A 13,708-nucleotide genomic window follows, 5' to 3' on the forward strand; every position below is an offset into this window, starting at 1 on the left:
TTTGTCAAAACAGTTAAAATTGCACCAAATGTTGTGAACTTTGCTGTATATAAATTAAAAAGTAAATTAAAAATGTTAAATCTCAATAAATATTTTACATGTTGTTACTTACACATTTCATTTCTTTCAACAATCATAATGGATGTTTTCGTACATGTATTGCTCCTTTTCATTTTCTTTTTTAGTATACCGCGTTTCCCCGAAAATAAGACAGGGTCTTATATTAATTTTTGCTCCAAAAGACGCATTCAGGCTTATGTTCAGGAGATGTCATCTCGAAAAATCATGCTAGGGCTTATTTTCCGGTTAGGTCTTATTTTTGGAAAAACACGGTATTACTGCTCAGTTCTGTAGCCCATTTTAATTTTAAGTTTTCTTTCTATTGATTTGAAGATCTCATTATTATGTTAATACATGTTTTCTTTCAAACAGTAAAAGTACAAATACAAAAAGTAAAAATTTGATTTGCTTTTAACATTTTTTAAACTAGAATTGAGTTATTATTTTCTGTAATAAAATGTATCAGATATTAAATTTGTGGTTTCTCTTTGGTGTCACAATATTTCCATCTCAATTTATTTATTTATTTTTAACTTAGTGGTTTAAATATTTCAAATCTTAAATCCACATGAATTGTATCATGTGTAATCTATGGATGCAATCTTTATTCCAGATTTTTGGGAATGACTTGCTATTCAGAACATTCAATTCCTTCCTTCATTGTTTTCAAATGCTACATTTATTACACTAGATTTAAAAAAATACTCTTAATAAAAGAAAACCAACATTAATAAATATTTAAATAAATGTAAAAATATACTCTTAATCATGGCTGTTGTTTCCATTAAGCAGATGCCAAACTATTTTGGAGAGCAATTTATACATATTTATATTTCTTACGCATTTTTTCTCCTTCAAAACTGTTTCCTGGCTGTTAATTTAGACTTTAATTTATTCCAGTTGAAGTTAAGAATCCTTTTGTAAAGTACACAATATATTAAAAATCAAAGAGAAAAAAAGTACATACAAAAATTTGTTGAGATTCTTATTGGAATTTTGTCAGAGAATATTGATCTTTTTATCTATGAAAGGGTAGATTTCCATTTATTCAAGTGATTTTGTCACAGAAGAAAGAATATATTTATATAAATTAATAAAAATATTTTCTCTTGGATTGTGTTTCTTTTCTGACTTATCTACAATTTTCATCTACTGCTTTCATGCTTTTGAAGTAGCTTTCTTGTCCATTCCCCTCTCCCACCCTCTTTCTTTTTTTCCCCAGAGAGTCGGTGAAGGTGATGTAGGTGATGTTGGGTCTGCAGGCAGTTTCTGAGTGGGGGCCGGGATCGTGTCTGGTGAAGCCGAAGAATGGAAACATGGACCAGGGAGAGGCAAAAAGTTTTAAAAAGAGGATAGTTTATTAGAGGCAGGAGAAGAGGTTGCAGCTCCCCAGTAGGAGGGGGTCCCGAATGGGAGGTGCTCCCATGACTGAGGCAAAAGCTCTTACTTTTATACCTTCCCTTGCCAATGAAATTCGTCTACCAGGTTGGTTCTGCTTGCCCATGTAAAGGAATTAGAAAAGTAACCCACACTTTATCAGATCTGTCAGACCAAAAGGAATTTTATGATTAACCTCAAGGCCTTGTTACATTATGTCCTGGAGTGAAGGAGTGATTTCAAAACCTGAAGTTTTAGGATATGACTGTCTTTGTTTTTTCCACTAGGGACCTCCCTGTCTATCAAGGGAAATGCTAGCTAACCTGTATCAAAGGGGTCACATATTCTTTTATATTGTTGAGATCTACCTCATCGGATTTCAAAAAAAGTTAATTTGACAGGCAGGTTCCCTTTTCTTGACAGCTCTGTGTCTAAATCGAACACTGGGTGCATATAGAACTTAGTTGTAATCCATAACTTGGGGAGCCCCTTAAGGAACCAGGGCGCTGGGCTGCTTAAGGAACTCAGATCTCCCCCACCCCCGCAAAATTCCTTGTGCTACAGAGGCTCCGCGTGAGGATCTTCTGCGCATGTTTACTCCCGCCTTCTGCCTCTGTGCACTTCCGCCTTTTGCGCTTGTTTTCCCGCTGTCCCGGCGTGGAGGCGGTTCTGTGCCCGCCAGTTCCACAGGACGAGGAAGCGGCGGGTGAGACCCGGAGGGTTAACAGGGTGGAGGAGGGCTCGCGCGGCTCGTGGCGGAGGCGGTCAGTGCTCGGTGGTGGGGAGGAACTCTGCGCACCCACGGGACGGCGGGACCCGGGCGTCTCAGTTAAGACTAGGAACCGGAGCCCCCACGTGACCAGCCTCTGCTGAGCGGCGGCGCGGTCTGCGCGGCCGGTTCTCCGGCGGGGGAGGGCATGTGCGCATGCGCGACGTGTACATCTAGTACAGAATAAATTGTGTAAATTGTGTACTAGGCCGTGGGGACGGGGCGGTGCTGCGGGGACAGCGAGAGCGCAGGTGGGACGTGTTCTGTGTGAGGCGCCTGGGAAGGAGGGTTCCCCAGCAAGGCCGATTTACTGCTCTCCAGACAGACACCTTTCCCTTGGTTCTCCATTTAGCCTTTCTGGATTCTGAGGTGCCCCCCAGTCATGTCCATCACTGAATCTTGATATATGCAGTTATTTTGACCTGACTTGACCTGGCATTCAGGAAGAATTTTCAAGAATTATCTGTTTTTGTCCCATTTGCTTCAGAAAAAATGTTTTTCATCTGAAGGTTAGTGACTTTTTCGGGATGACAGTTTTGTTAGTGATGACTGAAAGTCAGATCTCCCGACTCCTAGGCCAGTACTATCTACTTTTCCACACAAGTAAAAGCAAGAAATGGCAACAAAGGTAAGGAAATTAAAACATAGACCTTTCCTTCAAGTACTGCTTTTTATAGCTTTGTTGGAGTCCCTTACTAAAGGTGTAGTAACATTAGTAGGAAAATCAATAAACAGCTTAGTCCTCAGTATTTTTCTTACAACAGTTTTGGTGAAGAGTTAATGTTCCTTTATTAGTTGTGTTATTTGTTTTACATTCTTGTCATTTTAAATTTTTTGTGAATACCAAAGGATATTTCAACTGTTAAAAAATCCACAGGAAGCAGATATTTATATTTACCCAGTAAAAATTTGTATGCCCCAAAGCTATATGATTAGACAGGCGCTCTTTCACCATCGCCCTGTACCTTTTGAAGGTTAAAGGGACATTGACATTCCTCCTATCTAGTTGATGTGTGTAGCTTTATAGGGCAGGAGAATTCAGGAGTTGCCAGGCAGGCCAGATCTTTCATGACCCCATTCCTCTTCTTCTAACCCAGCATATCTTCAGAGTTGTCTACATTTTTCCAAGAAAGCCAGAAAATGGACAAATACCAGGTGAGTTGCTTGTTTGTCACCACTATATTTTACAATACTTGTGGGGTTTCTAAGAATCCATATGTTAAGGTGGGAAATTAGTAATAGATAAAAATTGAACTTCACAGAAAATATAAAGTAACAGATCAAAAGCAAGGCCAAGTTGGCTTATACACTGATCATTACACGTCTTAGAGTTTCTAAGTTGACCTGCAAATATGTCTCTGGTGTTTCTGATAATCATGGTATAAAGGGAGTCACTTGGATACAGACAGACTAATTCTTTTCAAGACAAAGACATCCTGGGAGATATCCTTTTTGGTCTTAATACAGGGACACATAGTGAATAATCTTCCAGTGACAGCCCTGAAATGAGTTCCTCAGACTGTTCCTCACAGTCTGTCTAGGAGTAAAAAAGTCCACAAAATGGTTCAAGCAGTCAATTTTATGACGGTCTTGTTTGATCCTAGTATAAAACCTATTATGTTTAGGGGAATGAATGGCCTTCACGCTTGTTAACAAAAACTCTCCATAACTATTTTATCTTAGCTGGGCTGTGTATATGAGGTGTGTAGCAGATGGTTAAAAGTTAAGTTCTTTGGTAAATGTTTCCGAGCTTCTCAGTCAAATTTCATCCCATAGCATTCTGTCTTGGTTATTCCCCTTCACATTTCAGAATCTATCCAGGTAAAAGTCACCAGTGACTTAATTGTAGTTGCCTTCGCTGAACAACTGCTACATCACTCTATTGACTACCCCTGGAAAATCTCCCTTGTCATCTTTTCATACCACTCTTCTGATGGCTCTTTTTTGGGGTCTTCCTCATTGTGTCCCTAGTTTAGTTCCAAGTGTTCATCCTTTGTCTACTAGTCTTGTTTTATCTCTGTACGTTGAAAGTTTATCAAGTTGAATACTACTGTTTTTTGTTTAAAAATATGTAAATTATCTTAATGTATATATGATACACGTTTTCCCTCAACTCATCAATAATTTAAGATCTGTTCCAATGTAGTTTATTCGTGTTAATGCCATATTTTTCCATTGTATGGCCATACTATATTCTAAATACTATATTTCATTGATAGACATTTAGATGATTTCTATTTTCCGGTAATATAAATAATGCTGCTGTGACTATCCTTGTCATTCTTTTTGCACAATCGCAACTCTATCTCCAGACTCTATAGAGCAGTGATTCTCAAAGTGAGGTTCTTTGACCAGAAAGCAGCATAACCTGTAAACTTGTTTGAAATGCAGTCTCACGCCCCATTCCAAACCTACTGGAAGAGAAGTTCTGGGGGTGAGGCCCAGCAATCCTTGTTTTAACAAGACATCTATGTGATGCTGATACCCACTAAGTATAATAAGAAGCACTGCTCTGGAGAACTGTGATTAATATTTTTGAATTGTAGGATTTGGATTTCTAAGTTTTCTAGATATGTTATTATTCATTAGAGGACTATTTTTCCTCCTTTCTCTCCAGATACAAAAATTATTTCTATGCTAGTGTGTGAAAACTACACTGTTTAATTTTCATGTGTCTGATTGAGTTGTGAAACTTTCATAAGGTTATGACTTTTTAGGTTTTCTTTTTTACTGAGTTTTGTAAGAATTCCCTATATATTTTACTTTTTTTTTTTTTTGGAGGGCGCAGCTCACAGTGGCCCATGCATGGATCGAACCGGCAACCTTGGTGTTATTAGCTTCATGCTCTAACCAACTGAGCTAACCTGCCACCCCTCCCCTATGTATTTTAAATGGTAATCTTTCATTATAATTGTTACTAATCATCTTCTCTCAGTATGCTTTTTGTGTTCAAAATCTAAGGAGAGTCATTTTCTTGACCTTTGATATTTTTAAGAACTTTGGAGTTTTTCAGAAGGATCCCTGACACACCTCAAAAATTTGTTTTCTCTCTTTATAAAAGGAATAATTAAAATAATTAGGCATATTTATTATGTTAAGTTACATGTCCACATGTAACATTGTTAAATAAATGATGCTTAACCTTAGATTATATGTTAAGTAAATATATTAATATAAGTGTTAGAAAACTTAACTGTTTCTCTCTCTCACTGAAAGTTGTGACTCTTACCATGTCCTTGAAATGCAAACACCCAGGAACTAACCAAAACATTGCCCACAGAAACTAAAAAAAAAAAAAAAAAAAAAAAAAATAGTAGACTTTTAAAAATATAAAGTGCTAAATAAGTTTCCTTATTTGTATCTTAACTTAATGGTATACTTCCTGCAAGTTTTATATACAACCCTTTTGTGTCTTCTAGTTTGTTTTTTAATTCTTGTTTTCCTGACTCCAGGGAAATTTTTCTATATTTTGTCAAAAATACCAAACTTGTTTTAATATTTACCTTTGTTTATCTGGAATTTTTCAAATAGAATGTGATGAGAGGATCTAATTTTATATTTGTCCATCTGTACAAAAGGATAACACTTCGTGATCTAGGAACAACAAAACAGATCTGAGTAGGAATGCCTGCCACATTTCTTCATTATGCATGCTTCTGGCTTTGGGCTGAGGTAGATAAATTTTGTCATGTTCACAAAGTATCTACTGAGTCTTATTTTATTAAAAATGAGACTTTAGTTTTTCCAAATGTTTAACATTTTGTGACGATGGTATAACTTTTATCATTGGATCTATTTAATTATATTTCCATATTTCCCAATAGCTAATCTTTGTGTTTTGAAGCAAGCTTCACTTGTGTTATTCTTTTAATGATCTGCATAATTCTGTTTGTCGGTATTTTCCGTAAACTTGTTCATACTATTTTTATCATTTTAAAAATGTATTGCTTTTTATCCCTAACAGTTTTTCATTTGTGTTTTTTTTTAACTATTTTTTTCATAGATACATATTTATTAGTCTTTCAAGGAACCAGCTTTTGGTTTCATTGACCTTCACTATAATTAAGTTTCATTAACTTCTGCTTTTACCGTTATTCAAAGCTGCTTTCAACCATCTTTGGTTATAGATTTTTCTTTTTAACTTTTTTTGTTAAAGATGAGTTTGTTTTAGAGCTTTTTAGTATATGCATTTAAGGTTATAATGTCCTTTTATGTACCACTTTACCTGCAAAACTCAAGTGGCAATATGTAGTGCTTTCTTTTTTTCCTACACAGGTTTTAATTTCCTTTCTGATGCCTTCTTCAGTCAATGAATCAGAATATGTTTTTATTTTTAATAAATCTTATTTCTATATGTATAACAGTTATGTAGAAAAGTTCACAAATCTTAAGTATAGAGCTCAAGGAATTATAGTCATGTACCACTGCTTAATGATGGGGATTCATTCTGAGAAATGTGTTGGTAGGCAGTTTCATTGCGTGAACATCATAGAGTGCACTACCACAAACCTAGACGGGCTGTAAGGTAAAACCTGTTGCTTAGAGGTTACAAGCCTGTCCAGCACGTTGTTACTGTACAAAACAACATGAAATTAAATCAAGCACAAGAGGAAATGATGCAATCCGGAGACACTCTAAGTATGAAATGTATGAGGCCTAACATGGCATACTCTTTTACTGTAAACGTTTTTTTTTAATAAGTAGGAAGAGTGCACTGTAAAATAGTGATAAAAAAATGTGGTATAGTAAATATATAAACCAGTAACATAGTTGTTTGGTATCATTATCAAGTATTATGTACTGTCCATAATTATACATGCTATATTTTTATAGGCCTGGCAGCACAGTAAGTTTGTTTATACCAGCATCACCACAAACATGTGAGTAATGCCTTGCACTACAACGTTATGAGGGCTAAGATGTCATTAGGCGATAGTATTTCAGCTCCATTATAATCCTGTGCGATCACCATCATATATGTGGTTGGTCCGTCATTGACTGAAATGTTATGTGGTGCATGACTATATTACAAATCCAATACCTATATAACTCATACACAGATCAAAACAAACATTAATAGCATTCCTGAAGCCTCCCTTGTGCCCCTTTCACAATCCTTAATACCTTCCTGCTAATTAATTTACAATTAATCTGTGGCTTCAATGGGGAAGTTGAGTAGTGAGGTGACAGAGACCACTAGCCCTCAAAGCCTAAAAATATTTACTGTCTGGCTCTTTACAAGGAAATTTGCCAATCCCTAGATTAGTTTATTAAATTTGTTAGTATTGGTATTGTTTGTGCCTTTTTAAAATTAATTTTCCTACTCTAAGGTCAAGATAATCCCTTTGTTATTTTTAAAATATTAATTGTTTTGACTTTCACGTTATGTGTATTTTATTGGAATTGATGTGTGTGCACTTATGTATGAGGTTGACATCAGTTTACTTTTTTAGCATATGATTTGTCTAGTAGCATTCTTTTTTTTTCTTTTTTTAAGATTTTATTGGGGAAGGGGAACAGGACTTTCTTGGGGAACAGTGTGTACTTCTGGGACTTTTTCCAAGTCAAGCTGTTGTCCTTGCAATCTTAGTTGTGGAGGGCGCAGCTCAGCTCCAGATCCAGTTGCCGGTTGTTAGTTGCAGGGGGGCAGCCCACCATCCCTTGGGGGAGTTGAGGAGTCGAACTGGCAACCTTGTGATTGAGAGCTTGTGCTCCAACCAACTGAGCCACCCATCCGCCCCCAGTATCATTCTTAAAACAATTTTTCTCCATTGTTTTGCAATATGCTACATGTCATAATAATGTATATACATCTATGTCTGGGTCTCTCTGTTGCATTGGTTTGTCTCTTCTTTTGCCAATGCCACATTTGACAAAAGGTGTATGTTTAGCCCATTCACATTTTTTCTTCTTCAGCAGGATCCTGGCTCTTCTTGGCCCTTTGCATTCCCATATAAATGATAATGTTTACAATGTTATTTAATTGTTAGTATTCACAAAATCACCTGCTGGGACTTTCTTTGGGATTGAATTGAATCTATAAAGAAACTTGGGGAAAATTGCTTATTTTTTGATGTTGACTCTTCTAATGCCATGAGCATGGATATTTCCCACATTAATGTAAATTTTTAGTAATATTTAAAGGTTTTTTGTGTGGATTCTTGTATACTTGTTATTAATTATTTCTATGTTTAGTGTTTTTGTTAATATACATATATCTTGACTGCATTTTCTAATGGCTTGTTGCTGATACGTAAAATTATTTTTTGTATATTGATCTCATATCCAACAATTTTTCTACATAATTTATTATATCAGATAATTCATTTATGCATTATTTGAATTTTTCTACATGTATTAGGTTGGTGCAAAAGTAATTGTGGTTTCGGACTGTGAATTTTAAATCGTTGTAATTAGGCTCAAACACATCTTTATTAATCAAAAAAGGAACCATTACAATTAATGCATTTTTGCCAACAAGAAATAAGTTTGTTTATTCCTGTAGCGTAAAAAGTCATGCTTCGCGATTTGATGAACTCTTGGAAAACATGTTCTGCATCCTGCTGGTGGTGGAAGCGTTTTCCCTGCAAAAAGTTGTTAAGATGCCTGAAGAAGTGGTAGTTGGTTGGCGAGAGGTCAGGTGAATATGGCAAATGAGGCAAAACTTCGAAGCCCAATTCATTCAACTTTTGAAGTGTTGGTTGTGCGACATGTGGTCAGGTGTTGTCAAGGAAAAGAATTGGGCCCTTTCTGTTGACCATTGCCAGCTGCAGGCATTACAGTTTTTGGTGCATCTCATCGATTTGCTGAGCAGCCTTCTCAGATGTAGTGGTTTCGCTCAATTCAGAAAGCTGTAGTGGATCAGACTGGCAGCAGACCACCAAACAGTGACCGTGACCTTTTTTTAGGAAAGTTTGGCTTTGGGAAGTGCTTTGGAGCTTCTTCTCGGTCCAACCCCTGAGCTGGTCATCGCTGGTTGTCACATAAAATCCACTTTTCGTCGCACATCACAATCCGATCAAGAAATGGTTTGTTGTTGTTGCATAGAATAAGAGAAGATGACACTTCAAAACGATGATTCTTTTGATTCTTGGTCAGCTCATGAGGCACCCACTTACCGAGCTCTTTCACCTTTCCAATTTGCTTCAAATGCTGAACAACAGTAGAATGGTCAATGTTGAGTTTTTCATCAACTTCTCGTGTAGTTGTAAGAGCATCAGAATCGATGATTGCTCTCAATTCGTGGCTGTCAACTTCCTGTGGCCGGCCACTATTTTAGAATTAGTCTAATATCCAAGAAAGTATCTGTTGGGACTTTGTTTGAGATAGCTGTGAATTTACATATCATCCTCATCCTCAAGGCTCTCGCCTCCTTTGCAAAACTTCTTGAACCACCACTGCACTGTATGTTCGTTAGCAGTTCCTGGACCAAATGTGTTGTTGATGCTGAGAGTTGTCTCTGCTGCTTTAGACCCATTTGGAACTCGAATAAGAAAATCGCTTCAATTTGATTTTTGCCTAACATCATTTCCATAGTCTAAAATACATATAAAATAAACAGCAAGTAATATCATCAGCAAAAAATCATAAAGAGAGAAATGCACATTAAAATGATGTATAACATAACCACATTTATTTAAGAATGTATTCCAGTATCAAACGGCAAATTTCAACAATGCAAAAACCACAGTTACGTTTGCACCAACCTAATACAAACATATAATCTGGGAATAGACATTTATTTTTTCCAATTCTTAAACCTTTTTTATCTACATTGCGTTGCTAGCTTCTCCAACATATAATACTGAGTAGAAACAAAAGTACGTTTTCTTGTCTTGATTCTGTTCTCAAACGGAAAACTTTCAATATGTAACTTTTGCTGCATTTTTTTGTATTTCTTATCACATCAAGAATGTCCATTCTAGTCCTAGTTCTATAAAGGTTTTTTTCCCATGAGTTCCTGTTAAATATAATCAATGGTTTTCGGCATCTATTGAGATTTTCATTTGATTTGTCTCCTTTATTTTCTTAATTAGTATATTAATTGATTTTCAAATATAAAACTAACTAGATACATATATATTCTGAATGTCTTCTCTCACCCTGTGTGTTGTATTTTTATTCTATGTGTTTTGATAAGGGTAGGTTCTTAATATAGTATAATTAATAATAATTTGTTTCCTGTTTAAAAAATCTTTCCTATCTTGGGGTCACGAAAGTATTTCTTATGGAATATTCTAAAACTTTTGTTGTTTTATTTTTTAGATTTAGAGCTATATACTATCTAAAACAAATTTCTGCTTACACTTAAAGCAATAAATACTCATTATAATTAAACTAGCACCATTTATTGAAATGATTGTCTTTTTGTTTCTCTTGTCATAAACAAGTGATAATATATGTGTGGGTCTGTTTTTGGACTCTCCTCCATTCTGTGTATGCATTTAAAAATTCTTATGCCCATATGACACTCTTTTAGTTATGGTACATTAATCATGCTTGATATCTGATAGCATTTCTTCTGGCTTTATTTTTCTTTAAGATCATTTTGTCTATTCTTAGTCCTTTGCATTTTTACATATTTTAGAATTAATCTAATATCCAAGAAAGTATCTGTTGAGACTTTGTTTGAGATTGCTGTGAATTTATATATCAGCATGGAGTGAATTGATATTTTTATAATATTGAGTCTTTTTACCTAGAAATCTGTGCTATTCCTCTATTTATTTGGGTCTTCTGTATTTTCTTTCATTATATTTTGTAATTTTATTTGTTGAGATTTTCATATTTTTCATGCTATTGTACCTTTAAATTTTTTAATTCTCTGAAATTTGTTATATTGAATCAGTATCCTATTTCTAAAACTTTTAGATACTTTTATTTGAGTTTTCTATGTATATGATTGTTTTGCCATATTACACTAAGAACTTTAGAAAAATGTTGAGTAAAATTGGATATAGCAGGCATCCTTCTCTTGGTCCTAGTTTTAAGTTGAACACTTTACATAATTCACCATTAAATGTGATAGATATTTGCTGTGTAGGTACTTGTAAAAATCCTTTATCACATTGAGGAAATTCCTTTCTATTTATAGTTTGCCAAGAGTATTTCTTATGCTTTTCTACATCTAGTGAGATGATCATATAATCTCTTAGTTTTAAAAAGTATTCATTATTTTTATTTCCACCTTTCAGAAAATACTTTCATGGTGTTCATGGTTTATGTTTTTTCTGTAACCCAATTAAAAAGTGATTTTCCTCAGCTTCCACTCTTATTTTCTCTCTTCAGTCTCTTAGTTCTCTGAGAGCCATCTGATTCATTCTTGTCGACTTCAGACACCACCAAATTATTAATGTGTACCAAATCCTTGTTTTCATTCTAGACCTTCAGTATTACGCTTCAAATTTATTATATTCAAGACCTATTTTGCTGAAATACAGTGCCCAATTCTGTTTTCTGCTAATTTTTATGGCTTATTTTGTCCCTCTAGTATCTGTATAGCTGTTTATGCATAATCCTCAAGGAAACATTTCCTTTCTGTCAGTGAATTGGTGACCAGTTCTGTTGCTATCTTTATCAGTGTCCTATTTGCATCCCATTTTCTACTGTAGTAGTTTATGAAAGTGGTGTTGTTTTTGTTTTTTAGCTTTTTCTTCTCTTTTTCAAAAGAATTGGTTCTCTAAATAAAAGCCTGGTCACATAATTTTAATATATGCTCCCATCTATTCTTTTGCTCCCCTTTCACTGCAACAGTGATCCTTAAGGTAGAGGCATGCAGTCTAGATGATATGTACATATATCTATCTATCTATCTATATATATATATACATATATATGTGTATGGATATATGTGTATATATATATGCATATGGATATATGTATATATCCATCTTGGATATCTTCTCTTATATATTCTACACACGTTTCAAAATCTTTCCCTTCTCATTTTCTACAATATTCCTTACTATTGTCTCTGAATTGAAGAGTTAGAGCCTAGATTGCAGTGAAATAAAATATTAGGCCTTTTTCTGCATGTTGAAGTTAAATCAGAAGAAAATTAAAATTTATAATAAATGTATTGATAGTTTATTTCTATAATTTACAAACACAAATTTCTGTAGTTCTAAGTATGCTTTAAGGTAGAAATTGATTCTTTGGAAACTCTTGGTCTAAAGTTACTCTGTAATCCATTTCCTAAATACATCCTGGCCTTTTGTCTCATCACAGCTTCAGGCTGTGTTCTCCAGTCCTTCTATGTTGTTTACCCTTCTGCTTGTTTCCTGAGTGTGTTCGAGTCCTGCTGCCTTTGCTTGTGCCATGGCCCTGTGTTCATGAAGAACACAATATTACTCTTCATCCAACAGCTATTCTTCCTCAGTGAAGCTCAAAAATAGGACTAATATTGCTCCTCATTTACATTAGTCCATCTTGTGTGTACTTTCAGTATAGCACTTCTAATATATTAATGCATGTGTTTTGTTACCAGATTATATGCTCTTTGAATACAAGAAGATGTTTATTAATCTTAGTACTTCTAAGAACTAGAATAGTGCCAGGTACATTGTGAGGACTTGATAATTTTTTTACATGAATAAGACCTTATTGCAACAGCAGAATATTTCTATTATGATTTGTCTTCTTCCTCTGAAGTATAAAGCAAAGCAGTCTGTAAACCATTTTGGTAATCTGAATAGTACTCATGATACAGATTAGATCCCATACGTCTTTTTCCATGTTATCTAATTCTCAACATTTCAGGTTGAACAGAAATTCCAGGCATCAGTATCATTTAAGGATGTAACTGTGGGCTTCACCCCGGAGGAGTGGCAGCACCTGGACCCAACTCAGAGGTCTCTGTATAGAGATGTGATGCTGGAGAACTATAGCAACCTTGTTTCAGTGGGTAAGACCTGTTTACTATGGAATTCTAAATAGCATTTTTAAACTCTTTTAAATATGAAGCATAGGGACTGTCGTGCGGGGTGTCCGGCGGGGCGGCCTGCGGGGTCTCTGTTCCCGCTCCCCACATAGGAACGCAGGACATGGTGAGGTCAAAAAGGAACACCCACGGAGCCGTAGGTAGGGAAGTCATACCACTATGGTCTCACTGGAGGCTGGGTTTACACGACGTGCGACCTGCTGTCCACTTTGCTGCCAACCGACCAACTGTCCTCGACTCTCCTTACTCTCCTTCAGTCTCCTCCTTCACTCTCCTCGGCTCCCCTCCGTAGCCATGGCAGTTATATCAGTGACCAATGGCTTAATGGCTACAGCTGATGGCCAACCAGCCACAGCTGACGGCCATCCACTATCTGAGCCAGCACCTCTCCACATGAGGCCGAGAGCCTGGAAACTGCTTTCTGGGGCTCTGTCCCCACAGGGACACTGTTGAGTTTAATGACAATTAAGATTAGAAGTCAGGAATCTATGTTGATTGATCACTTTTGGGCACCAGGAACATATTTGTGTTTGCGTCTCCAGTGAAATGTTCAATGGCACCTT

At 35.8% G+C, this 13,708-nt stretch overlaps 1 protein-coding gene across 1 annotated transcript in view; it reads left to right on the plus strand.

Moving 5' to 3' along the window:
* Positions 1-2,027: 2,027 nt before the first annotated feature.
* Positions 2,028-13,708, plus strand: part of LOC308508581 (uncharacterized protein) — a gene marked incomplete at its 5' end in the record, with an annotated part of 42,035 nt that continues 30,354 nt past the window's right edge. Inside the window, 3 exons of the mRNA XM_081075438.1 lie at positions 2,028-2,143; positions 3,304-3,361; positions 12,965-13,109. Coding sequence (XP_080931564.1) covers positions 2,028-2,143; positions 3,304-3,361; positions 12,965-13,109 — 319 coding nt within the window. The remainder of the gene's footprint in view (positions 2,144-3,303; positions 3,362-12,964; positions 13,110-13,708) is intronic.

The sequence above is a fragment of the Rhinolophus hipposideros genome (genome assembly GCF_964194185.1).
Source record: "Rhinolophus hipposideros genome assembly, chromosome: 15".
In the NCBI taxonomy this organism is placed as follows: domain Eukaryota; kingdom Metazoa; phylum Chordata; class Mammalia; order Chiroptera; family Rhinolophidae; genus Rhinolophus; species Rhinolophus hipposideros.